This window comes from Apiospora aurea (genome assembly GCF_038362705.1).
Source record: "Apiospora aurea strain CBS 24483 chromosome Unknown utg000009l_segment0_segment0, whole genome shotgun sequence".
In the NCBI taxonomy this organism is placed as follows: Eukaryota; Fungi; Ascomycota; class Sordariomycetes; order Amphisphaeriales; family Apiosporaceae; genus Apiospora; species Apiospora aurea.
This window is the reverse complement of record NW_027117396.1, coordinates 440,616-467,539: the sequence shown is the minus strand read 5'-3', so window position 1 is coordinate 467,539 and position 26,924 is coordinate 440,616. Positions and strand designations below refer to the sequence as shown.

The 26,924-nt window shown below is 54.0% G+C and overlaps 2 protein-coding genes across 2 annotated transcripts; both read left to right on the top strand.

Moving 5' to 3' along the window:
• Positions 1–305: 305 nt before the first annotated feature.
• Positions 306–3,587, top strand: PG986_013251 (uncharacterized protein; the record flags this gene model as incomplete). Its single annotated transcript, XM_066849473.1, has 5 exons — positions 306–560; positions 626–933; positions 999–1,028; positions 1,079–2,336; positions 2,388–3,587. The coding sequence occupies 5 exons, from the start codon at positions 306–308 to the stop codon at positions 3,585–3,587; spliced, it is 3,051 nt and encodes a 1,016-aa protein (XP_066693616.1).
• A 16,492-nt stretch (positions 3,588–20,079) lies between these two features.
• On the top strand, positions 20,080–21,453 carry PG986_013250 (uncharacterized protein; the record flags this gene model as incomplete). Its single annotated transcript, XM_066849472.1, has 3 exons — positions 20,080–20,220; positions 20,277–21,129; positions 21,188–21,453. 3 exons carry the CDS (start codon positions 20,080–20,082, stop codon positions 21,451–21,453), a joined length of 1,260 nt encoding a protein of 419 aa, XP_066693615.1.
• Between the last annotated feature and the right edge of the window lie 5,471 nt (positions 21,454–26,924).

Sequence of the window (26,924 nt, the reverse complement as noted above, 5' to 3'; positions counted from 1 at the left end):
TCCCTCAGCCAGAAATGAAACCGTGGAGCCTCTTCGTCTTCCAGTGAAGTCGAACTGCAACTTGGCCAAAAGTGTGGCATCGCGGTCATGACTTGATCTCCCCCGCTTCCTTCCTTACTTCCTCCTTTCTGTCTGGGGGAAATGCGACAAGGTCCCGTCCCGGCGCAATGAGGTGACAACAAACAGCCTTGCGAAAGCGTCGCTCTTTTCCGATTTCCCACGACCGCTGCCTAGCTGTCTCTGAAGGCTGCATACAATACCTACATTGCTTCATCTGTTCGGCTCGCTTCCGGTTGACCGCCACCATGGGCGACCAGCAACCATATGTGACTCTGAGGACTAGGAGGCCTACGGATGGAAATAGCATGAGTAGCGGGGATTCTGCCGTACGTGGTGAAGTCATGCATAGTATTCAACGTCGGAATCGCTCAGCTCCACTCACCTCTACTCAGTATGGCTCAAGTGTTGGAGACGACCAGACGCCGTCGGCGACGCACGACATCAGTCGCGTCAGCTATCACGTCAAGCACCTGTCCGACTTTGCCAAATCGCTCGAGGATGTGCGTGCTTACCTGCTCCTGCACTATCCTGCCTTGTACAGTGCTGACGATAAACCAACCCCCAGTCTGCTGCGCGAGCATTCCCGAACCGCGGCAGGTCCCAGAGGTACAAGAAGGTGCAGGCGCTTCTTCTCCACTGGAGATCCGACGACTTATTCGTTTTGCCTGAACTCGAAGACCTCGAGCAGTGCCTCCGCGAAGACTACAGCTTCGATACGGACACGTTTGCGATCCCGTCCGACAACTCCCATCTGGAACTTATGATGAGGGTAGGATCCATGATCAAAGAGCACGAGTCTACTGACACCTTGTTTATTATATACTACGGTGGCCATGCTCGGATAGATGACTCGCGGCAGAGCACGTGGTGTGCGTAAGTCTATCTGGAAGAACCCCTTTACCTTCTGGGCCGCTTACTCACCTCCTTTCGCGGAATAGAGCTCGAAACCCGGATTCGCCGTGGCTACAGTACGTTCAAGTCTTCAAACCGCTTTGCCTAGCCGCTAACCGGCCGATAGATGGTCTGCTATCCAGACGCTGCTAGAGCGGTCGCTCTCGGACGTCCTCATCTTACTGGACTGCTGTGCTGGGGCTGCAAGTGCAACATTCCCCAATGGGAACAGCACTACCGAGACGATATCAGCCAGTAGCTGGGATGCTATTGCTCCAGATCCAGGGAGATATAGCTTCACCAACGCCTTGATCGAGGTTCTGCAAGAGTGGAAGCACAGGACTTACTCGGCAGCTATGCTACATGCGGAGGTGCTTGCGCGGCTAAAGCATCCTCGGCCTATCATGTTAAACGGAAAGCACTTCGAAGCCCGGTCGACACCGGTCCACTTCATGATGACTTCGAACCACAAAGCTCCCAGCATTGAGATGTCACGTATGCTCGGTGAAGATATGCGACCACCCTCGCCCCCGCATGAGCCCGAGGGAGATGTCCCGACACCCACCGGGAGATCCGGCGGCCCGCCGGAGCTCGTGCCGACAGAACCTACGGAGGATGTCCCCCACGTCATGATCTCACTCGCCCTCGAAGACAACCAGAGCTTAGACATAAATGCCTGGGAGAGTTGGCTTGCGGCGTTCCCAGCGATTGCCAAGTATGTCAAGGTGCAAGGGGTCTTCAAAAGCCATTCCACGCTCATGTTGTTGTCCTTGCCGGTGATGGTGTGGGACCTTCTACCAGAAAACCAAGCGACGAACTTCATCGCGTTCATACGGTCCAATAATCTGGCAATCCCCAAGGAAGGTGTGCCTCAAAGTGTCGAGACAGACGTACGAGTGCCGGGCTCGGAGACAGAATCCGGCTCGATCTTTTCAGGGACCACGATGATGACCGGGGCTCACAATCAAGGCAATGAGGTATTACAAGGTATTGTCGGGCCAAATCCACAAGATGCTGGGACTGTTGCGTTCACCAGAGCTCCAACTTCGTTCTCCGGGGGCTCAAGATTCCAAACAAGCCCACCGACATCCCCAAGTTCTCTCCGCAACGAGTGGCGGCCCAGCCCCTTCGGCCCTCCAGGGAGGCATTCCACAGCACCGGCAAGAACCTCAAATGACGCCATTTCGAGGACCATGATACTCAACCAAGCTCGTAGCTCACGAAGAACGTGCATAACGTCAGCTGACAATATCCCTGATCGCCCGCCCCTCGCTCCTCATATAGAGAGTCGCTTGGAGAATTACTTCCAAGACGACCCAGCTCCAACGGTCGCCGTTAAGGAGTTCTTGGCGTCGAACTTGGGCATCGAGACTACAGATATCGATGTAAGCACAGCACGATGGCGCGTACGCTGATGTCTACTAATTATGGTACAGATTTGGTTCTATCACCGCCGTGAGCAACAGCAGGTCGCTGTAAGATTACAGAGTCTAAGCATAGATAGCCAACCAAAGACCCAGACAAGCGATGGCGTTCATATGATACTACCTGGACATCTGAATCAGCTGCTCGATACCCTGTTGCCGAACCAGATGCTCATAGTCGACCTCCGGGCCCCGACAGAATACCAAAGGTCGCACATTCACGGGGCCATCAACTTCCGCGCACCCGCCTCATTCGTTCAGCAAGCAAGCTTTGATATGATTGAGCACGCGATTGCCGATGATGGCAGTCGAGACACTTTCCGCCGATGGTCAGAGTTCAGGTGTGTCGTCTTTTATGACAGACACATTGAATTCGCCTGGGAATGTCCCACCGCGGACGCTCTCATTCAACGTTTCAAGGCACAGGGCTGGAGTGGGCACGGCTTCATACCAAAGGGGCACTATCGCGAGTTCTCAGCCTCCTTCGACAAACACATTGGGGGCTCCAGGATGAGCGCCGAGGCTGCCAAGTATTTAGAGAGCTTGAGCGAACGGTCAATGGAGAAGCAGGTTTGTTCATTCACTGGCCCGGATCCGGACGAAGTCGAAGCTGACACATATTCACAGAAGGATAACGAACAAGACTACAGTGACTGGTTGAGGCTGGTCAAGGACGACGATCGAGCTGCATCTACAGAGCTGGTACCCGCTGTCAAGGTCGAGCGGATGGACGCCATGGCACAACACCAGAAGGATCTGGAGGACGAGTTTGAGAGACGGTTACCCTCTCTGTACAGGAAGGCCCTTGATCTCGGACTGGCGGCACAAGAGAATGGACCGGTCGAGAACTGGGACCGGAAAGCGCCCATGGTCGAGCATCTCTCGAGAGGCTTGGAGAAGATGCAGGAGGCCGGCGGTGGGACAGGATCGCCTGGCAACGGGGATGCCAGGCATGGTTTGCCGAGCTACCCCGAGAAGAGCCGGGATGCTCACTTTACTGCCGACGACTACGATGTGATCGACGCGGACCACGAACATCTGCCGAGCGACGCAGCCTATCAGCAGAAGGCTGCAGCGGCGGGAGTGGGTAAGGCGCCATCTTATTTGTCTGACGATCCTCCGGGATCTTCAGGTGATACGCAGCAGAAGAAGGGGGTCTCGACGGGCGGGCGAGGGAGGAACCTTTTCAAAATGTTACGAAGTGCGCGGTGAAAGAGGGGACAGAATGGGCCAGAGAGTAAAGCAAAGCTTGTTGGTGGGTGTCTGCTGACTCGAGCGAGCTAGCAAGAGGAGGCAAAGTTTTGACTGACGGATGTCATGTCAGACGAATGTTTGAATAGGCAAGGTCAGGTCCCTAAAAAGGCCGCACTGAAAAGGGCAGGGCCATGGCGGGAATAACACTCTAGCATTTGTCAGGTACCTGCATCATCTCTTACCCCGTTCCTCCACGAAGGGGACCCAACGACGCAACCTTTGCCGAAAACAGTCGATCTAGCGGCCGGGGCGTGACGATTCATCTGGTCTTGACATGTGTTTTGTTTAGGGGACCTGCTAGTCTGCTTCTTCTTCTCCTTCTTCTTCTAATCACTCAGCTCGATGTCACGTTTAAAGTTTGGGACTGGATATGTTTCGGGCCTCGTCCCGAGAAGCCGCATCAAGCAGATGTCGAAGGGGTTTAGTCGACTATAGTAGTACGGAGTACGAGTACCCTGGGGGAAAGAGAAGGGACGATGAAGATTATCGTTCGGTCGAGCGATGAGATTGGTCAAGGGATGCTTGTCTATCTTCCTACACTCATAGCCAGCGGCATACCATCAACATCCCCGGCAGGACCTGTCATGCAAAAGGCAGGAGGCGGCGTCGACGGCGGACTGTTAGTGTTAGGGCTTTGGATGGCAGCTTTGATTTGAGTGATTTGAGATGTCGGGAGCCAATACCAGACAAGTCAACCAAACAGCCAAGCTATTTACGTGCGTAGAAAGGCCAGGGAACCGATGTTATGATTCCCGCATCTCCTGGGAACAAGCTGCTCCCCCGAGCCATGCGCGGGCACGATGGAGTTCATCCTATGTGTGATATAATGCGTATACGTACGACATATGGCATTGCGCGGGTGCGAGGACCATGGCCCACGCCTTGTATCGATTATTCATATTTGTCATTCGCAGCCGGATCAACAGCAGGCAAGCATTTGGATATGGAAATGGGTTAGGGATGCGGCTACAGGGAGCCTGCCTGTTTCCTTTCTTCTTCCCTTACTCGCCAAAGGCAACAGTAGCAACAACTCATAAGTCATGTAAGATATGCGGTGGCTCTTGACTTGTTTGGCCATGTCAGTCGGTCGCCTTCTTTCTCCCTGCTATCTCCAACCCCGTTTCCGTTTCCGTTGCCAGGCATCCCTGACAGCAGAGACTGGTGACTGTGCCCGTGAATCAATCCAAACCCACCCATAAAATGAGATAAAAAACGCCGGGGCCCCCTTCTCCCCGAGAATGTGGCTGGCTTGTCATGTCACAGAAGAGCGTTCTCTCACAATGACCACCCCTGTTTGTCTGCTCGGCAGCCAGGCCGTTTCCCCCGTTTTGCCAAAGGTGAACTGACACACCACGACACACCAAAACACGGCCTAGGCGTGGCGAAGCCCACAAACCGCAAAAGAGGTCATCCGTCACGCAATTATCCATAATTTTAAGCTTAACAGATGGACGGGAAGAGACGGGCTAGGCGCAGGAGGCGCAGGAAGAGGAGAGGGCTTCTCCGACAAGGGACCGCCAGAGACATTGGAGCGAGAGGATCAGGAAAAAGCAAAGTACCTGATGAGCAGCTATTCTTGGTGGTGGTGGTGCAAGATACCTACTGCCATCATCAGTCGGGACTACCTGCCAGATGCATGCTGTATGTACATTGGGAATAAATGCTCATAAATGAATCCAATGGCCGGTTGGGTCTGCATAAGTATGTATGGGAGTCCCGAGTACCATGTTGTTGTTATATACGCACCCATGCAATAATCAACCACCCATGTACGTGGGGGCAGATCGAGTTCGTCACATATCGCTTTTACCCGTCGTCTTCGTCTTCGTCTTCTCTGGCATAACAAGCCCCGAATCCTACAGTGCTTGCACACCTCGGCTCAGATAGAGAGCGACGGGGAGGGGACAGGGAAGAAAGAGTATGCGAGAACATACGGGGAAAGCGGCAAGTGATACTATTGCCACACACACACACCCCCCTCTACCCCGAAATAGTCCAGCCCTTCTATAGTGCGATAGATATCTGCACGATGAAGGCCGGCCGTCGATCGTGGCCCCTCTATAATCCCGAAGATGACAGCAGCATGAAGTGTGTACATTGCCTTGCATCTGTGGACTACTGCTATTACTACTACGACTACTACTACTACTACTATGTAATGCCAGCACTTCGCTCAGGGGGCCATATGCAACTGTCAAGTTGCAAGTCCCGTGCTAACCTCGGAGCGCCGCGTTTCGCTGGTTCTGGTTCGTAGTAAGCCTCGGAGATGGGCAGGTCAGCATAAATGAGAAGGCCGGCTATGGCAGGAGAAGGCGATCTAGGCATCGTAGTACTGGAGTTAGTATAGTCGTAGTGGTAGTGGTAGCAGTAGTTCGTTCGTTAGTTAGACAGATTAGGTATGCAATGTGCTTGTTATGCATCTATGCATGTACTGTGTGTGCGTGTGTGTCAGGTTCCAGTTGTTGCCCGCCCACATGGTTGCGCGGGTGCTACATCGATAGACGACAGCTGCTGAAGAACTGACGACACCCTTTACTCGGTAAAGGTATGGCGCATCCAGGGCCTGCTGCTGCTGCTGCTGCTGGTTGTTGTTGTTGTTCCATGTTCCTTCTTCAACCCGTCTTTCAACCCGTTGGTCTTACCTTTGCCCTGCCCTGCCCTGCCCTGCCCTGCCCTGCCCTGCCCTGCCCTGCCCTGCCCTGTCTTGTCTCGACGCTGCGACGGCCCCCCTAGACGAAGACGACAGACAGCGGCTGGTTGGGGTTTGGGGGACGGGGAACGGGAGAGGGGGGGGGGGCGTGGCGCTACGTAGACAACCGGCTGACGGTCCCGTTTGATTTCCCTCTGTTTTGACAGCAGGTGTGGTGGTCATGCCAAGTTCCGGTCCACTCTCGCTCCCTTGATTTTCGATTGCCACCCCCCTCCCCCTTCCCCCTCCCCGCTGCCCGCCCCGATTTCCGATCTTGACAGTTTGATTGTCAATCGTTGCAAGATCGGTTCTAGAAGACCGCGACCGCGACCGCAACCACAACCACACATTGGGACATGGAAACAAAAGATGAAGAAGGCCAGTCGATTGATTGGCAGTGTTGGTAGCAGTGGGTTGAACTAGCACCTACTTACCTAAAGTAAATAGTCGTCGTCGTCTTCGACACAGATACACACACACATGAAAAATAAACGGCATAGGCAAAGCGGAGAGAGAGAGAGAGAGAGAGAGAGGACATAGCAGCTATCACCCAATCCACGAACGTATGCAGAAAAGAAAGAGGGAGTGGTGGTCGCGATAGCCAGATGCTGGTTCTTTTCGTGACAGCCGGCCTGACTCGGGACGTCAGCCCGTCCTGTGGTGAGACGGTTTCCGGCGCACGCACAGCCTCAACGGCGTCATGGTCCGTCATCAACATGATACCGGGCCACGAAAAATAAGGGAGGAGGGAGAGGGGGCGCGCGCACCTACCTACCTACCTACCTACCTACCTACCTACCGACTACAAAGCTACCAGGGAGGGGGGTGTGTAGAGCAAAAGAGCAAAAAGAAAAGAAAAGAAACTCGCTCGCTTGTCCTGTCTCCTGTCAATGGCTGCGAGTGTGAGATCTGACAGATACTCAGAAGCGCGAAATAGACAGAAAAAAAAAAAGAAGAAAAAAAGGAAAAAATGGAAAAGGGCTCGCCGAGAACGCAATATAAGCCCAGAAAAGCAAAGGCGGAGAAAGAAAGAAGAAAAAGACCAATCGCCGACGAGGAAACGACCCAAGGAAACAAATCCGGGCCCAAGGAAAAAAGAAAGTGATGACGATTCATTAGATAGTCGACTCGCATCACACGTGTCCCGAAGAGCGGCCTGACAAGGTGCGCCCCAAGAAAAAGGAAGCTTAACCCCATAGGGCAACTTATTCGCGGCATTGGTCGAGGCAAACCTGAACAGCGTCGCATTGAAGGGAACCCTTCCCCACTGCAACTGCAGCATGTCAAATACCAGTACGCGGGAGGATCTGATCTTGGTTTTGGGAGGGCAGCCAGGCAGGTCAGCCAGGCAAGGCCGACCAAGCAAGGCCAAAGGGGAGGGGAGGGGGTGGCTATAGGCATGGTGACATCGACAGATATGTATGTATCGATTACTATTAGTATACGGTGCGATGCGGCGCGATGCGGCGCGATGCGGCGCGATGCGGCGCGATGCGGTGCGGTGGGGAGAGAGGGTGGGGACGAGGACGAGGACGAGGACGAGGACGAGAATACTTACAAGTATGTATGAGCAGGGCAGGCATTCTGTAGGACAGACAACCCGCTGCCCGCGATAGGATCAACTGGACAAGTCAGGAATGCAATTCAGCAAGTAACAAGGGTCCATTACTACGGCGAACCGAACGGTGGGCTGTTTTATTCTTCTTGTTACCCACTGCCCACGCGTTTCTGGTTCTGTGGCACCGCCCAAGTCTCCCCTTTTTCCACTCCAGTCCACCCCCTTTCCCGTGATGCGATTCGACGAGGCAGCGTTGCAGGCAATGTGACGTGCTGGGATGCCTGGCTTCTTCGGCTTGTACAGTGGAGGCCCGGAGCAGCAGGCATGCTTGTCGCACATATAAAGAAAGACTCGCTGACAATTGACAGCCGCGCCGCTTGGACCTTTATCGGAGATCTTGACATGTTTCCATACAGTACATTTGGACAGTGTGGGCTGCCCATGCTGCCCATGCTGCCCATGCCGCCCATGCCGACAATACCAGGTTGCTTTGGTAGCAGGGTGGTATCATGGTCCAACATCATCAGCGATAGCTACTGGCAGCAGCCTGGCAACTCGAGGAAAGCAAAAGGGTCGGCCCACTGTCACTGCCACTGACAACTGACACTGGGGCCTGGGCAGAAGCACTGACTGCCCGGAAGTTTTTGACAAACCCCCCCCGCCCAACCAGGGCCGGCTGATCAGGATCGTCTATCGAGGCTTGGCAAAACTCGACTCAATCTGCGTTTCCAAAAGAACGTGCATGCATCGCACACATATCGTCACTGTCAAGATGGAGGCCACAGAAGACGTGCTCCCCCGTCACTGAGTCATTTCGTAGTATGCAATTCCGCGCTGCACACAAAGACTGCCGATTGAACACGCCAGGTCGTAGGGAGGCGTTTGTTTGTACTGATGCACACAATACTACCTGCCTGCTTGCTTGCTGCACACCCCCCCCTTCCCCATTCCAAGGCGAGAATGATTTGTGCCTAGGTTCAGCCGGCGAGCTGCCAATCTTGACCAAGAAGCGGTTCGGATATAGGCAGGGCTATCCTGTTATACCCTCACCCACCCGCCACGCGAGAGCCGACCTGACTGTCGAGTAAAGCAGCCGCTTGGCTTGCCCTTCGCTCGCAAGAGCCGTGTATTTTAGGGAAATTCACCCGGAATCATGGCGTACCATTATCACAAGGACACATGGCCGTTTGTTTAGCTGGCACAAGCAAGGGATACGATACCGGTCAATATCAGAGGTTAATGAATGCATCACCTTTACCCTCCCAAGCGCACAGCATGCCTGCCTTGTTATGGCGCAGTAGTTGATGGAGAACACACAAACAGACACAGACCCCCTCCTACCCTGGAGGCGGCCGTCAGTCCCTGGCCACGGCCGAGATCAACCCGACATGGGACCCCGTCGTGACGGAGGCGATGTGCACCCATTGACCAGCCTGACTAGTCCTGACCTGCTGGATCGGGGAACCAACGTACCTACCTGTGCACTGACAGATGTGCTTCGGTCCAATCTTCGGGTTTGCTCTGCTAAACAAAAACCGGGACAGGACTTATGCGCATACCCTGGGTGGGCAGGCTCTTCTGGGGCCTGATTCGCACCGGGGCAGGTGAGCTCGACATGGACTGGACTTGGACTGACTGGCGGGCTGGCTGCACGGAAGATGCCATGGCGAACCGGGCCTGCAGCGTGATTATGCATCCACTGCCCGAATCGCGACGTACATATTTTCATGCACGCTACGGCAGCCTCAGATCTCTCCGGCCACTTCCAGAGATCAAATATGACGAGTCGGATTCGTGCCCAGGACGGATGCGGTATAATAAGACACATGTCATGCGACAGAAAAAGGAAAGAGTGGCGTTTTCCATCACGAGGTGTTGCAAAGAAGCATGGCTGCGGTATGCATATGTGGATGCATGTCTGTCTCTAGGCTCCGTCTAGCGGCCGTTGCGAAAGGACCGGCGCTCCTACCGAGCAAAGGGAAGGAGGAGAAAGAAAGGATAGAGGGGGAAGAAACGAACGAAAGGGGGAGCGGCCAGCTTAACCGAACCCGAAGCCGCTGGCTGACTACTTACTTGATATGTACCGTCATCTTAACGCCATATTGCATCCCATATTGCAGCTAGGATGCCACCGCCCAAGCCATCGTTTTCAGAAGGGGGTGGCTGGCGGTTTTGATCGATGTGGTGTTGTTGTCGTCGTCGACTCCCACGGTCAGTGGACGCAGCGGCAGTCTGCTGTCATACCGGTTGCGGCTTGGCTTGGCTGGTGCTGGTGTGTTTCCAAACTTCTGAATCCGTAACATGTTCGGACGGATTAAGGCATCTGGTTGGCTAGAACCCGCGCCCCTTGATAGAAGAGACGACTGACAAGTTCTTTTTTCGCTACGGCGCACGACCTTTGCATACGGCTCGGTCCCAAGACATTATTGACGGCTGGCGTGATGGTGCCACTCACTGCAAGCAACAGCACTTGGTAGTCAGTTATATCGCATCTATATGATTAGATCTGTCGGGCCAGAAGACCTGACATATCTCGGGTGCTTGCCTTTGAGCAGCGAACAGCCCCGCTCGACAATGCGTGCCGCCGCCTATGCTGTTCCCATTGGTTCGTGGATGGGAGCTTCTTCTTTCAGCTGGTAGTGGATGGAATGAAATTCTGCATATCATCCGCAAGCAGCCGTGGGGATGCATGCCCGAATGGCCATGTCAAGTCGCATAGCACCGTGGCATGGTTAATGCTTTGGATGTGTTCTTGGGGAGCACAGCTGCCCGGTGCCCGGTGCCGCCAGGGATCCAGATCCGCTAGCTGTATGTGATGGGGCCCACGGTGGTTGCCTTGGTACGATGGGGCGTATATTTCCCTTCGGTTTCTTTTAACTGCAAGATGCGAATCAGGGCCTGCATCACACATCGCCCCTTCCGTACGGCGACATCCATACATAGGTACTGATTGACGACCCCGGAAACTGTGCCTACTCGTGTACGCAGTCATATCAGAACTCATGATTGCAAATCGGAACTCTGACAGGCCCTGTAATTCCGGGTTGTCCTGCGAGATTGGCGATGTGCGTGCGGTGTCAATCACTGCCCGTAGAATTGGTGCCTGTGTTCCCACACCTGGGTGCTGGTTGGATGCAAGGAGCTGGACTGGGCCAAAGCCCGTATTGGAACGGCTCCTCAATTTTCAGATCGCCCGCTGCAGGGGTTGTCGGTAGCATTGAGGATTACCGGATTAATAATAAACTAGATTGTTGCATTGCGTTGCGACCTTGAACGGCTGCGTCATCGCGTGTGTGTTGGACAAACAGCTCTCCTGGAAAGAAAGTTACTGTAGGGACTGGTTTTCTGGTGGTTAACTTGACGGCTACACCGCATCGCGTTAAGAGACAAAGCTGTGACCAGAAACGGCCATGCAGTGAAGAGCCCCTGGAACAATTGATTCGCGGATGAACGAAAGGAGACTGGATGGAGGCAGAGGCCAGTTCGCCGCCCCGAAGTGAGCAAGCAAACAAGGCCGGACCTGTTCCATCCGAAACGAGCTGAAAGAGCTAGCGAGGGAGCGGGGGAGAAAGCTGCGAGCTGTCAACGGATGATTCCAGGCCAACTCTATCTATGCTTACTTTGGCCGTAGGTAGCCCGAGTCGGATCCGACGATGAAAAAGAACACTGGGCATATGCTGTGCTAGCTCGAGCAAGCAAGCAGCGGCTTCCGGCTAATTGCCAGGGCAGCCACAGCGGGCAGCGGGCAGGCAATTGATCAATGGTACGGCAAGGCAAGGCAAGGCAAGGCAAGGCAAGGCAAGGCAAGGCAAGGCAAGGCAAGGCAAGGCGAGGCGAGGCAAGGCGAGGCGGACGTTGGATCTTGATGGTTAATGCTGGCGGTCCAAGGAGAAGAAGCGACGACGGGGTCACGGGGAGCGACGGGTGAGCCACCGCTTTACCGTTTTGAGCAATTGTCGCGAATGGCTGGGTGGTAGGTGCGTTCCAGCGTCGCCAGCAATGTCCACCGCGAAGACAAGGTTCCGGCCCAAGAAGGTGGATGAAGGGCCGTGGAAGTCGCACCATGATTGGAGGGAGGCGGATTTGGCTTGGCTGATGGGGCCATGTGCGTGGAGATGCGTGGAGGTGCGTGGATCTGACCGATGCGATGGATGGCAGCGGCAGCGGGTCGGGAACTCTCCTCTAGCGCATCAGCATCGCGCGCCCAGGAAGCCCGGGGCCGAAGGCGGCTCGTGCAGCGTGCTGGTCTTCGTTTTCTTTAATGTGTCGTGTGTTGTGATTGTTGTTGTTTTGATGCCGGGCTGCTGTCGATACGAGTATTAACCATAGGCTTATAGGCCACCCATTGCCTATACAGCAATAAGGTTGGGTTATATTGAGACGATGCCGGTCTGCATGGCCCTTTCTGAATATGCTCGAGCTTTTCACCGTACGTACGCGTCCGCCTGGGTAGGCAATTAATCTCCCTACCTGGTCTAGCTGTCCCCGTGCCTACCGCTGCTGCTGCTGCTGCTGCTGCTGTGCTGTTGTAGATTCGTACCACTCGATGCCTCCTCCCTAGATAGATTGGAGGTGGGGGGCTGATATCCGTAAAGAGGCCCTGTTGTAGTATGTAGTAGCATGTAGTGCGGCAATGACCAGTTTCGATGGCAAGGAACCAGCAAGTGACAAACAACCAGCCTAATGGGTGGGTGGTAGCGCATATGCAGCATCTTCCCAATATGCGGGATGAACAAACAGAGTAACAAGGGAGAGGCGTTGTGTGCTGTGCTGTGACGAGCTTGCTGGTGTGTTCCCATGAGATCACGCCAGCTTCGGGCTAGGATCTACAGCAGCAAGTACCAGACCACCCGCATTCGAAGGACCGGTAGCAGCACCTCGCTCCTGGCCCCAAGAAGATCGCGTGCCCGGTAGATTGGATGTTGATGCCGAGCCAGCATGCTAGGTTGTGTGTGGAGGGGGAGGGAGAGCCTAGGTTGGTAGTCTACAGCCAGGGGGAACCGGTGGGCCGGTATTGGGCTGACTAACAGCATGACACGCCCCAAAACCAGGTCCCTTTGGATGCCGATTTGATTTGCTTGGAATGCAGATACGACCACCTCCCCGGCCGAGAGACCCTGAGCCGGCGAGGGACGAAACCATGGTGCATCGCAGCGCGCCCATTAGATCACGATGGGCATAACTGTCGGGGGCTGTATTTCGTGCCGCTGGAGGAGGACAGGGCCGTATGAAATTTGCGCTGCATTATGTTCGGTGAGCCGAGGTACCTGAAACGCAGTGCATACTCCAGTGCTGACCTAGCTAGAGCCCTCAGTCCTGTCCTACCTACATGTACCTGGGCACAACGTATATTGGTCAATGACAGGACATCAGCTACACCAATAAACATTTGTACGCCAACTAATCGCGCTGTGGTGGTTCCGTTCCGTTCGGTTTGGGCTGCTCTGGTTCGACCCGATCTGCATCCGCGGCCCCATCAGTCCAATAGCAATGAAGGTAAAGTATCGGTTCAATGTCGTGGCAGAAGACACATCTTATCCGAAAGTACCGCGACTTGGGGGCCTTCCAGTACAGTACCGTCGGAGGCTGGCCAGGGTTCGGGACCGCCACCGTTCCGTAGCTTACATGCAGGCACATACCTGCATCCACACATCTTATTAGTATGGAAAACAATCGGTAACGCCACCGTGTGTAGCCTTCCAAAAGGAAGTTGACGGGAAGGGGATTGAATCGAACGTTGAAGTGGCTTTGAGACATGCATTTCGGTGGAAAGTTTGCAGTTGCATCTAGACAGACGCCCGGGATTTGTCCGACAACACCGGTGTGTTGATCCAAAATCCGTCCAGCCACCCAGCCACACAGCCGACTTCTGAGTTTCTGCTGCCTTTGGGTCTTCTATCACTACTGGACTGGCGCTGCTGGGCTGCGGGAGGATTGGATGGCTTGAAATGGAACAGCGGCTAGATCTCCCATCGAAGCCCCCACCCACCAATCATCCTGCCCTAGGGGAATATGTATTACCTACTCGGCTCCAAGATGTACATAGCACGTTATAGAAACGTGCCCATTTAGTCATTGTTACTCTTACTATAAAAAGAACTAGAACTAGGCACCCCGATGGCTCCTCCTCAAGTGCCACTCCGGCCGTCTAGAAGAAGGTCGTGCCCGCACCGATGCTGGCTGCCTGAAAGGAGGAAATGAATGACCTTAGGTACAGGTAGGCCGACCGACCGATCATAGCACCTCCAAAGGGGGCTAGGAATGAATATGTCGCAATCGCCAACGCAAAAGGGCTTGACAGGGTACATGACGTTTGCTGGCATGTCGAGAAACGCGGGCAGTGTCGGTGCCGACTTGATACGTACTCCGTTTTGCATCCGAGCGTTGACATGCCGCTGCTGCTGCTGCTGCTGCTAGAAACACTGCCTTGCTGACTCGGGATTTGTATGAGGACTGATTCTGTTCCCAGCCGGGTGGGAGACCAACGATAGAGGAACGACGCACTGTCATCTTACACAACTATAATTCCAGATGATCGGAGGGGGCAGGCTAGCAACCCGCGGTGCTACCTACCGGCGCACATATGTACCTAAGATACAGCGGGCCAAACAACGACTGTTTCCTACTCCGGACACCGCACTGGGTCATGGCCTGTAGGTCGTGGTGTGATCGCAGCCGTACCTGGGAAAGAAAGGGGAAAAGAGACGGCGATTGACTTCGCTTTGACATGCTTCACCTTCAGTCCTTCATCCGTTCTCGGAGAGGCTCCGTGTCCTTTAGGGTTTCCGTCGAAAAAGAAAGACGGTTCGAAATGGATGACAGGCCACCTCGCAGCCAATCGCAAGCCTCGACAGCCTCGGCGTTCCTGTTCTGATTTTCTCCAGGCTAATAAGCTAGCTAATCGGACCTGATCTGCGGCATCTGCCATCCAAGTGCTACATAGTAGAGTAGCTTCGAGCCAGCATGCATGATACCGCGATGGAACGCCGGTCCGATGATCGCCATTCGATGCTATATCAGCCGCCCTTCCAGAAATTATGAGCCGTGCTAAATCTATCTCATGTTGCGAGGCGGCGTCGTACTGATCACGATACATACGAGACCATCTCCTGGGGGGCGTTTCGTGGCACTCTCCCCACGACCGCCAGAAAGCGTCGAACCGTCAAGCGACACAGTTCATGGCGCTTTGTCTCATTGCGGTCCATGTGCCTGCCTGTCTTCGTAGCAGCAAGGCAAACAAACTGCTAACGGTTTAAGTAGTAGGCATAATATCGAATGGACTTCTGCACTGACTGCCTGCTGTTCTCTGTTCTCGGGTTGTGCCACAGCACCGGCAACCACTAAAACACGGCTTGGCCCTGCTTGTTTGTTTGTTTGTTTGTTCTATTCCCGAGAAACCAATCCTACCCTGTGTTTACTGCTGACCTGGACTTGGCTGATCACGGCATGCTGTCGTAAAGTAAAAAAGAAAAGAAAAGAAAGAACGGGAATGAGAGAAAAGAAGAAAAGAGTGTTGCCAAAATGTATAAATAACAACATTAAAGACAAGAGCCTGCAGACGGTTGGCCAAGTCCTGATTTAATCCAAGCAACGGGATAAGCAAAAGTCAATCGCTCCATGGTCAGCCAAGCTGCCTGCTGTCATGCAGTGGGCTCCAAGCCGCACCTATCAAATCCAACCGGAAGGATTGGAGGCCTGCAGGTGTTTTGCACCCAGTTCAATATTCGGTGCTTTGATGAGGCCAAGTGCGCATAGCGCAATCTAATCGTTCTTCTGAGGTAGACCCTGAATTTGGTCCGATAGCCGCAACGCTCTGATCAGGTTTTGATGCGTAGTGTGTGCGACGCCAAGTCATGAACGCGAACAAACGACCTCGTGTTGGAGCTACATGATCATTCATCTCCATACATCGTAACATACCGGACATTTCCCTTCCAACTGTATAGTCCGCTTCGACTCATATACCTCCCGTTTTGGTCTGCGTAGTAAGAAAGTAAGGGCCGGCTACGCTACCCAGGCTATCTAATAAACTAGAAGCCGCCCTGAAACATGGGAAAACGGCAGGGACCATCACCGAAACGTCACCCTCCGTCACCCTCCGTCAATTTGCACATTGCATTGCCGATATGTAGAAACGGCCTACGGTTGCAGGGCAAGGACATGACATTACGGGGATGCGAATCCCAAGTACCGTCCCCATTCTGAGTGGTGAACTTGCATGGATGGGAGGAAAACGGGCAGATACCGTGGCGACACTTTTAGGTAATTCCTTGGGGGCAATCGTCCATGTCTTAAATCTTGGGCATAAATATAGCCCGTGTGATGCGCGAGGCAGATAGGCATCTTGCTGCTTGGGCCATGGTCACAGGGAGAAAGATAGAGAGAGAGAGAGAGAGAGAGAGAGTGCCTAGAGAGAAGCTTCTTTCTTGTCCGATCCGTCCATGCCCTACCGTTGTACTGGCTGGGCCTGACGTAGTTGCACGCATCCCGCCTCGCCTCGACTTCTCGAAATGACGGGCAGAGACTGGCGCGCCTTGGGCGGCTGATCGGTGGCCGAGGTTGTCATTATACGTCTGCTTGGGACACATATAGCCGCTGGCTTTTAGCGTACACCGGCCGGTGGTAGAGCCGAAACATGCCACCGTCTCATTCGGTAGTCATGAGTACCGTTGTAATAATGCTCCTAATACGAATGGGATCTCCAACCTAAGGAACGGTGGCAGTACCTACCAGATAGCAGCTAGCTAGATCGGGTGCGTGTCAGGCGTTTGATTCCCGGCCCAAACCACAGGATGCTTCACGAATGCCAAATGTTTAAAGCAAGTCTGTGTTGTTTTGAGTGGAATTGTGCATACCTATATGGATTGCTCCAAGCGCAGCGCATACCTACTGGTAGAAGCGAGGCCGGCGTGTTGGGGGCGCGTGGTGGAATTCGGATTGATCAATATATGCGCCGGGGGTCAGGTACAGCCCGATCTCAAATCCGTGGTGATCAATCACGTCAAGGACGATCATCCTGTCTACAGCGAACAGGAATCTTCGTGTCGAGCGCCGGGGAGCCAGATGAACCAGCAGTGCGTGTGCCGTCTTCAGGCAGAGACAGCATCCAACTAGTTCGGCTGCGGCCTCTGAGACATTCTGCTATGTTGTTGCTGAAGAAGATTTGCTAGTGTAGATTCGGCACCGCATGGTGATCCTTTTTGCCCTTTTTGCCCTTTTTGCCCTGGCCGTGCAGGGCAACCGTAGCGACGTCCCAACAACAACAATAATAACAACGACGGTCAATCGACTCTCTCATACCAGCCCTCTCCAGCCAAACCTTGCTCTGGCTGCCAGAGAGGCACACCGCACACAGCACAACATCCCACCAGGCACGCACGCAGCCATGTTAGGTTGGCTCATCACGTCTCCTGCCGAGTCTATTTCTCGGGTAGCAGATGAACCAACAACGCCATTGCTGCCACCCACTCACCGAAAGAGGAAATGAATCTAGCACGCATCTTCCCATCTGCTGGTACCAATTGCCCGGTAGGTATCTTTTCATGGCTTACCCTGCGTTGCCGTAAAGTGTAGTGTGCATGCAAGTAATTGGAGGTGGGCAAAGCCGCAAAGCAGGCCAAGTAGCCAAGTAGCCATGTATGTAATGTCATGTAATGTCATGTACCTGGCCAATCGATCGCATCGCATTGCTTCGCTTCGCATCACCGAGGAAGCTGGCAAAACCAAACCTTCTTGTTGGGTTCGGCAGCCTGCAGTGAGTTGGAGTTCCTTTGTTCAATCGGGTTGTCGGTCCCGTAAGGATGGATTGCTTTTCCCAGCCCATCCCTACGTTCCCAGTCCAGCCCAGCCAGGTGAGGAGGTAATATACATCATGTAGTCATTCATTCCGTCAGTCGGTCCACGACCCTTGAGGATTCGTGCAACGGGAATAACACACACACACACACACACACATGCACACAGCATGATGGGACTATGCATCGCTGCTGCTTGCGCCTGACTAGCCTCTTTGCGCACTTGACTTGACGATGGTTGTGGTGCTGTAGCATTAGCAGCAGCAGCAGCAGCAAGCAGTCCAAGTAGTAAGTAGCAGGAGGTATTCTCGAGGTAACCTACCGCTTTTGGGCATGCCTTCGTCGTACCCAATCAGTCTTAGTGTTCTGCTATACCAACCGTCGGAAAAGCCTAGAACAGGTACACACACACACTCTCTCTCTCTCTCTCAGGCGTAGGCGCACGCACGCACACACACACACACACACACACACACAGCCATTGGGAATTCCACACTCGCATACACACCACTTTGCAGCTAAATAATGATTCAAGCCTAATAAGCAGAGTCCAGTCAGTCCAAGCCAAGCGTGTAGGAGAAAAGACGCATGCACCTCACACCCACTTCTCTTAGCCAGCCCACAAATGCGCTGACTAGGGTCGACCCCGGTAACTTCATCCTTCCATCGGGCAATTTCATCTGGATATCTGGATCAGAACAAGAACGGTCGCGGTCCGGGGTCCTACACCCCTGCTGCTGCATACTACACTTCTCTAGCGGCCCTTCGTGTCACTTCGTCCACTTCCATGCTGGCCGCTGGCTGCTGGTACCTAATCTACCGTACCTACCGTCCCTATGCTACGACCACGATCAGCCAGCTAGGCAGGTAGCGGCCGCCTCTCTGCCCTGTCTGTCCGTGTCTGTCTGTCTGTCTGTCTGCGTGCCTGCCAGTCTGCCAGTCTTTTCTGTCGGCACCCCCAGCGACGCACACGCACACCCCCCTCGTCTCGTACCCACCTAGCTCACTTCCACCTTTGTCTCTGTCTCTCGCTCACCCTACACACCCTACACCCTCCACCCTACACCCTGCAGTACCTCTCTCTCTCTCGATTTGGGCCCCATAATCATGCCCACGCTTGGGTATCTCGACTGCCCTAGCATATGCCTGGCAAGTCTCCACAGTCCGGTTGTCGTTGTCCACACAAAGGGAACGCCACAGGCATCAGGGGCCTTGGTCTGTGGGGATGCGGTTATTCATTGGCCTCGCTGGCTGGTACTTACTCTCGCCCTCACACGCACCACCACGACGCTCTCTCTTCCCTTCCCATCTGGAAGTACTGCACTTCCAGCAGATACAGCCTGTGGTAGCAGTCGAGGACGATCACTCTCTGGCCCTAGGTAGTCCTTACTCTCTCACTTCCTCTGAAGTCCAGTGTCATCCTTGTCCCATGCCTCGCATGGTCAGGCTCTTTACGGTTTAGTCCCTCCCCCCCGTCAAAACCGTCTCTCCACACCCGGAAGGGGGCTTTCTTTCCCAACTCCAACATTGAAAAGCCATCCCAAGCCTCTACTACTTGTTCAAGACGCCTCTTCGTTTCCGTTCACCTCAACCGTTCCTTGCCCAGATTCTAGCTGGCCACCTTTTACCGGACTCGTCTGAGGCTGCCTTTGTGTCAGTTCGTCTTGAGACTAGAAAATATTAAAATTTGGATCTCGAGCGTTGCTTGTTCCTTCCGTCTTCGAACTCTCTGTCGTTGCCTATTTGGGGCGGTCATCATCTGTGCGTCTGCGTGTTGATCCACAGCATCAAGACCGGCTCCAGAGGTCACAGCTCCTCTCGTTTTACAAAAAGACGCTCATCTGCAGCCGCTTCGAGTACTGGTGTTTGCTTATGCTTCTCACCTCCCTTGGAACAACTTCATCTTCCGTCTTTGCTTGGTTTCTCGACGACAAGGGCATCTCATTCGTTTTCGAAGCCCCCCCCGGGACTATACTACTATACACCAACACCCGAGTGATACTGTTTCTACTCGACACTCTCTTTCAGCTTGATATTGTTTGCCCCGTCTGGGACAAGACGCTGCACCAACTCGGCACCCCGTAACCTCGACTACTGGTTTTTGTTGTCTGCTTTCGGAAACAGTCGATGAACTGAACGCTGGGCAATCCCAAGTTTGCACCCACACGGTACCTCCGCCACTCGAGCCCCCTCCCCTCTTGCCGCCGCTTCAGGTCTGAGGTAAGAGCTCCTTTGTCGCCCGGGCACCCTTATAATACTGCCTCGGCCCATCTGGTTTACACGCACTCACCTTCCAAATAGGTATCGAGAGCCGCTTTCTAGGACTCTTGACTATCTAGGGGCATGGAATATACCCCACGACGACTCCCTGAGATACATAATTTGGATTCCTCGCCAACCACTTACAAAATGTCTACGCTCACTATGCCCGCCCCTCATCAGCACACCGGTTTCCATCGTGAGTTCGCGTGGCAGGAGACTCGCTCTGCTGAGCCCGTACACCAGTCAAGGAACAATATGGAGAAGATAGCACTACCATCTATTCGTCAGGTATGCTGCACCCTCATCCTTCTCTGGCAGGATAGCGTACGCTAACACACACTCAGGCTTTCCCCGAGCTCCAACTACGAGTCCAGCATGATGGGGCTGCCAGAACACCATCATCCACTACTTCGCCTGTGGCAGGGCCAGCCGGTGCCATGACGCCGCCAGAATACGTACACTCTCCCAACTGCAGCAGCAAGAGGCGAAGGCTTTCTTTTGAGGACGATAGAGAGGGTGAGCGGGCGAGTCAAGTTCCCCGGCTATACACCAACCCAGGAGCACCAATGGTCATGCACCAGTCCCCTCCGTCCCGCTCGATCCCGCGGCCTGCACAAGAATCCTGGCCTTCATCAACCAGGACGAGCCCGTATCTGCCGAGCGGAGCACTACCCTCGATGCAATCCCCAGCACCTATGGAAGTGCGGGAGCGGATGGAAGCACGCCCGACTCTTCCGAGCCTGCCACGTATTGATTTTGACCGAAACTCGACCCCGATGCACAGGGTTCATAGTCAATCCGGAGATGAATATATGCACGAGCCCATGAGACCCCGGGTCAATCACCCTAGCGGGCCCTCGATGGAGGCGCCGGCTCCCGTATACAGGGCACCGAGTTACAGCTACGGAGGTTACCACCCGTCCAGAGTACAGTCTTTGTCGGTTGGATCCATACACCCCTTTGACCGGGCGCCATTCTCGGCGGCAGCGTACGGTCACCACTTCCAGGATACGTTTATGAGGATGGGCGACTATGGCATGGGGATGGGTGGAGACAACAAACAGCGGAAACGCCGCGGGAATTTGCCCAAGGAAACAACCGACAAGCTGCGTGCTTGGTTCGTCGCACACCTGCACCACCCATACCCAACTGAGGACGAGAAGCAAAGCCTGATGCGCCAGACTGGTTTGCAGATGAGTAAGTTGATCCGAGCTGGGTTTTCGACGGTCGAAAGCTAATCTGGTCACCTGTTTAGACCAAATATCCAACTGGTTCATCAACGCACGTCGGCGTCAACTGCCGACGATGATCAACAACGCCCGTGCCGAATCAGATGCCATGTCTGGCCGAGGCGGTGATGGCAAGGTGCTGCCATCCACTGAGCGAGCCGACTACGACCATGGCGCTAAGCGCAACAGCGTCCCACTAAGTGACGGCGAAGCTAGTAACTTCGACGATGTCGAGATAGATGGCATGACCCGTCGAAGGGGTTCGAGCCATTTCAAGCGTGGAAGCATCTGACCGCCTCGATTCGCCTCGCCTCGCCGCACTTTCTTGTCTTCTACGGCATGTATTACTATTTACACAACACACACTTTATATTCTTTAGACGGCGAGGACGAAGAATCTCTCGCACATGTCGACCTGACGCCGGCAACGAACCGACGACTGTTATGTCTGGCTATTTTGAGCTATGTTCTTTATTTCATTTTGCAACGGATCAACAATGTATACGCAACCATCGAATGGGGTGGGCTAAAATAAGGGACATTTACATCATACGGAAGGGGATCGGGTGTAGAAGGGCGTTACCGCTCACAGCGAAGGACCTGAGGAGGTGTATTCTTTTAGAGAGGAACAACATGGCAACCAGCGGGCGAGTTCCCAGCGACTAGGCGAAGCCAGGGCTTATTCGGTAGTAGTATTATACCCCTAAACGATTCCATTAAGTGAATTCGAAAATCATTCGCAAATCTTCCGTCCATCCGCTGCCAGTTCGTGCCTGTTGCTCAGCCCAATCAATCGTAAGCCGATAACATCATGACCATCATACTACACCGGTTCCCAGGAGAAACCAACTGGAACCCATTATCCCTCCTCTACTCTGCCATGATGAACCTCTGGTCAAGATACAGCCCGAAACTACTCCGTTTACGACATGGTCACTGGTGGCGTCAACACGTTACTGTTCATACTCGGATTCATGTGGTGCGTCATTGGTAGCCAACTGAAGGATGGGCCGCTCCTAATGGTTCTCCATGGTCTCATAGCTGGGATGTCACTTTTCCGTGACGGATCGAGCGCTACTGCAGCTGTCGCAATAAGATTTGCGAGATTGGGTTTCTACCAAACATGTTTGACCTGTCTTGGAACCATCAGGCCGAATGGAGAAAGCAGGGAGAGACAGGCAGCAGAGTACGCGCAGGGACATGGCAACCCAGGGCAAGCTTTGCCTTATGGCCCATCGCACCGATGCATATAGATAGAACAGGTTAGGGCACATCTGCAGGTACGAGCGTAGAGACTTGCTGTTGGAGAGTCTCTTTCGTAAGTAGAGATGGTGTCATGGTCGTCCAGCCCTCCCTCGGCCAGTGTAAGTGTAACCAAGCTTTACCGCCAGAAATGCCATGCAGCATCGTCGTCATCATCAAAAAAAAAAAAAAAAAAACGACTCTAATGCCCTGCCCAGCCGCACTCAATAACCATCCCAATCCGGCCTTCAGCCCAGTCCGGACGCAGCCCAGCCCGTCCGTCCGTTTTTTTTTTCGGACAAACTGGTTTGGTGCTAACACCATCTTACTTCGTTTTAAACTTCCAAGGGTCTCACCTGGCTACACGAACGGGACAGCTCGAAAGGGCTTTGACAACCAAGTTGGGGTGTGTCAGGTGTCGGTTGGAACGGTGACGGGTTGAGGAGGGACCTCTTCCCAAATGAGCAGATGTTCATTCTGGGGCGCTGCTGCTTCGGTCGTTCGTGACTGTCTTAGCCTTTCGGCCAGCCCAAACTCTCCTGGCTGTCCTCACTCTCTCTTCTGCCTCCTGCAGATCACCAACAGGTCTCACACGCCTCTCATGAGCTGATCTAATGCACCACCGTTGCGGCGGCGTTACGGCTGCAGATGGGGAGGCTGGGATGGAAAATCATGGTGGTGGGTGGCGGTAAAAACCACGCCCACTTACTTAACTCACTCGCTCACGCACACTCATTTGCCCGCCTACTTGCATAGTAATGCTAGTACGTATATACTTGGTTGGGTGTAGTTTGATTCTTGGACATTGACTACTTACACATACTGTGTCACACACAACGAGAAGCTTCAGGGGGAAGAGAGGATTCCCATCAGCTGATTTCTAGACAGCAGACTAAGATGGGGTGAGCGTGTGTCTGTGTGTATACTTCCCGTCAAGCCGAAAAGAGGTGAGACCATCAGGTATAGGATGAAGTGGTATCGCTACATAGCCAGACAAAGTGACGCAGCTGGCACATCAACGAGGAGAGATCGCTATGAAGTCCTCTCCCACTTGTCGTTGTTGAGGAGGAGCCCTGACGTTGACTGCTTACATGTGTGGCGGGTATGGTATGGGAGGGAGATTGTCAATACCGGCCCTGCAAGATGCCAATTGAATTTATGACCGACACGGCTTGCAGAGCTAATACCCTGACAGCCCTCACCCTTTTGGGGGGTTTAAGTGCTATGCAGATGTGCAAGCATAATACCGCCGCCCCTCTCCACCGGGGATGTAAAGGGTGAGTGTCTCACAGCAAGATGACGTGAGGAGACGTATTTGAAAGGAGCTGTCAAGGGGACTGAAATACGGCGATAGATGATGGATGTCTTGGTTGACAAATGTGTCACGCACTCACTCAACTCAACTTACTTTGCACCCGCCCCAGGAGAGGAGATGGAGGGCGTGTTCGTATTGGTTTGGTTTCGTCCGTGTCTGTCCGCTCACTGACCCATCACCTAGTCCATCCATCCTTTCAGCAACATCAGCAAGCTCTCCTTTACCTCGGGGAAGCATACGGCTCGGCCTCCTGGCGGAGCCGCACTCAAAAGCATAATGGGGACGCGAGCACTTCTCTAACTTCTCACCTATCTCTCCTGGCTTGGCCCACCCTCCGCATGGAGACGGAGAGCTGGACGCATATTGGAATGCATTTAGATTTCAGCCGTCAGGTTGCGGCTGCTGCTACTGCTGCTGCTGCTGCTGCCGATGCTGTTTTGATCGGCGTAAAGGGGCCTAGCCATGTAGCTAGCCAATCTAACATGCCCCTTCTCCTTGCCCACGAAGATTGGTCCTGTCTTGCGAAACCTTGTACAGCTGCTCGGGACATATGCCGAACTTTGCTCCCTTCTGAGAGTTCAGGCCAACAGGTTCGCGGGTTCACCCAACGTTGATCGGCTTTGGGACGGCACCGTCAAGAAAAAGCCAACCTGGTGGTTTTGATAATACATGGTTACCCCCCTGCCCGAGCATCAGTACGCGCACTCTCAAGCAATGGATCTGGGTCACGATGGGGGGTGGTCTGACATCTCACATATGTATGCAGGCGATCCGACCCAATCTCTCTGGTTCCAGGGGAGGCAGAGAGCCACTCTTGGCAGCAGCCCGGAGTCGCAGGAGACGCACTTCGATCCAGAACTCATCTGTACGTAGGCTCGGGTATCTTACTTTCTTCGATGAGGGGCGGTGATGTGCGCAGATAGCGCGCAAAGCTCGCCAACTGGGTAGCTGCATGACGGGGCAGCAAACGCCTCATCTGAGCAGCAGCAGGCATGAACCCTGGAAGCCGAGGGGGCCAGCCTCTTTCTTGCCAGGGCAGGCATCGATCCGGAAAGGGAATAGGAGCCAGCCGGTCTCCTGAAGTACGACACTGACACTGGTCCATAGCACCCGTCGTCGAAAGAAAGCAAAACTTGACAAGAAAGAGGACCCCGTCCATAAAACGATCTCCCCTCAGGAATCATGCCCAAGCCCCCGATCACTTGCCCTGGCACCCTGTCGTCAAGAACGGAGACAGTGCAGTCACAAGGGTTAAATGCGATCCGCCATGTCCCTGTCGACGTTACTTGCTCTCTTATTCTTATTCTTCTTTCTCCTCTCCCTCTCCTCCCTCCTGATCCTGGGTGGAACACGAGGAGGAGAAGCAGTGAACGAATATTCGAGTAAGTCTAGCCATAGGGTCTAGACTCTGGGTAGGGGTGGCCCCGTTGGTCGAGTCTCTCCGCCCGTAACCAGCCCCTCATGCGTCTTGAAACGGACGTGTGCTAGTTATGGCGGGAATGCGCAGCCTACAGCCACACTTAGGTGCAGCAGGAACCATGTCGGCATTGCAACCTCAACCCGGTCATTTCTCTCTCTCTCTCTTTCTCTCTCTCTCTCGATCTGTTGCAGCAGCTGTCTGTCGCCCCCTCCCCCCTCCCAACGTGATCATAACGGTTGGGTAAGCTTGTATGCATATTGATTCTGATTTGTGATAGAAGTGAACGGATGCAACTCTGAATGCCGGGCCCCATTTAGGGATGGCGAGGCAGGGTTCACGTGTGGAGTACGTACTGTAACATTTCTTCGTTTTTCGTCTTCATGTTCACCTACTGTGTTGCTCAGGCCGGGATAGTGCCTGTATGAGCTTGACTGGCACCGGCATTGGCTCGAATAGGGATCTACATGTATTTGATGACATTTTCCCCCTTTCAAGCCTCTTACCTCGGTGGCCCGGAAGGCCCCTTTCAGTCTTGTCCCCTTTTCACTTTCCTTCTCCTCTTTCTCACCTGTCCAGGCCTTCGCGTCGACAACTGGCAGATGCGGGTGTAGTGGCAAGTAGTATGCATTGTACTGTATGTGGTTGCCCAATTGTAGAAAGGTCTACGTGCTATTGCTGCCAACTAGCAGTAGTGCATCGGCGGTATCCTCGGTGACGTCTACCCCTGCTCACCAGCCCGTCAGCCTAGGGCCGCAGTCTAGAAGAGGCGAGCCAACAAGCGTGACAGTTTCACCAAGATCACCCATCCCGGCCGCTAGATCAAGGCCAATTTTGAAGCCCCCTTCCCCCCTTCCAAGTCCCGGTCGGGCTGGCAGGCTGCCGAGCAGGGAGGTCTGTCGTCGGCCTGTACTCGCAGGCGCAGGGCCTGGCGTGCTGGGGAGGAGGACAACGACGGAAGGGAAGGCTGGTCGACAAGGACCGAACAAAAAGATATCTGGTCGTTCGTTCGGGACTGATTCCCCGTCTGGGTCCTTGGTCGAGTCTCGGGGGGGGGGGATGGACCGCCCAGCGAAACAACGGATAACCTTGTCATAAATACAGTAGCATCGATTGAAATTCTCCGAAGGTGACAGGTAAGAGAGATCGTGTACGGTCTTTTCCCGTTTGATTGGCCTACACCCCGTCGTGCACTTACATAGGTGCCCATTACCTGCCTACCTACAGTACCTACCTGCCTACAGTACCTACTTAATTCTTTTACAACCAACTGAGCAGGTACTGAGCCCTAGGCTGCTAGGATAACTGCCACCTATCACAACCACCCAATCCGATGAAATAACGACACTAAATAACTGCTGCAGGCCATCGCATTGCCGGCGGCGCCCTCACGCTCTCCGTCCAGCACGCACGCTTGCACTGGGCTGGCCCGACTTTGGGCAGTCATTGGACAGCCCAAGGTGGGATGCAATCTATACATAACAGACTAGGTACCCGTATCGCGCATGCGTCAGTCACCAACGGTGTGTGCCGGCAGGAGCGTGAACAATTGGGCAAGGGATCAATCCAATGATCGACATCCAATCAATTTCTCGGTACGCCTGCTAATATGATGGACTGTGGCCGAAGGAAGAAGAAATGAGACGGCCCTTTCAGTGCAGTGCAGTGCTTACTGTGCTGTACTAGTACCCAAGTCCCCAGTGTTGGGTTGGCCTACGGTAGTGCTGAACGGCAGTGGCATCGTGGGAACGCACCCGGGCCAGCGGGAGGGAAGGCCAGTCTGTGTTCA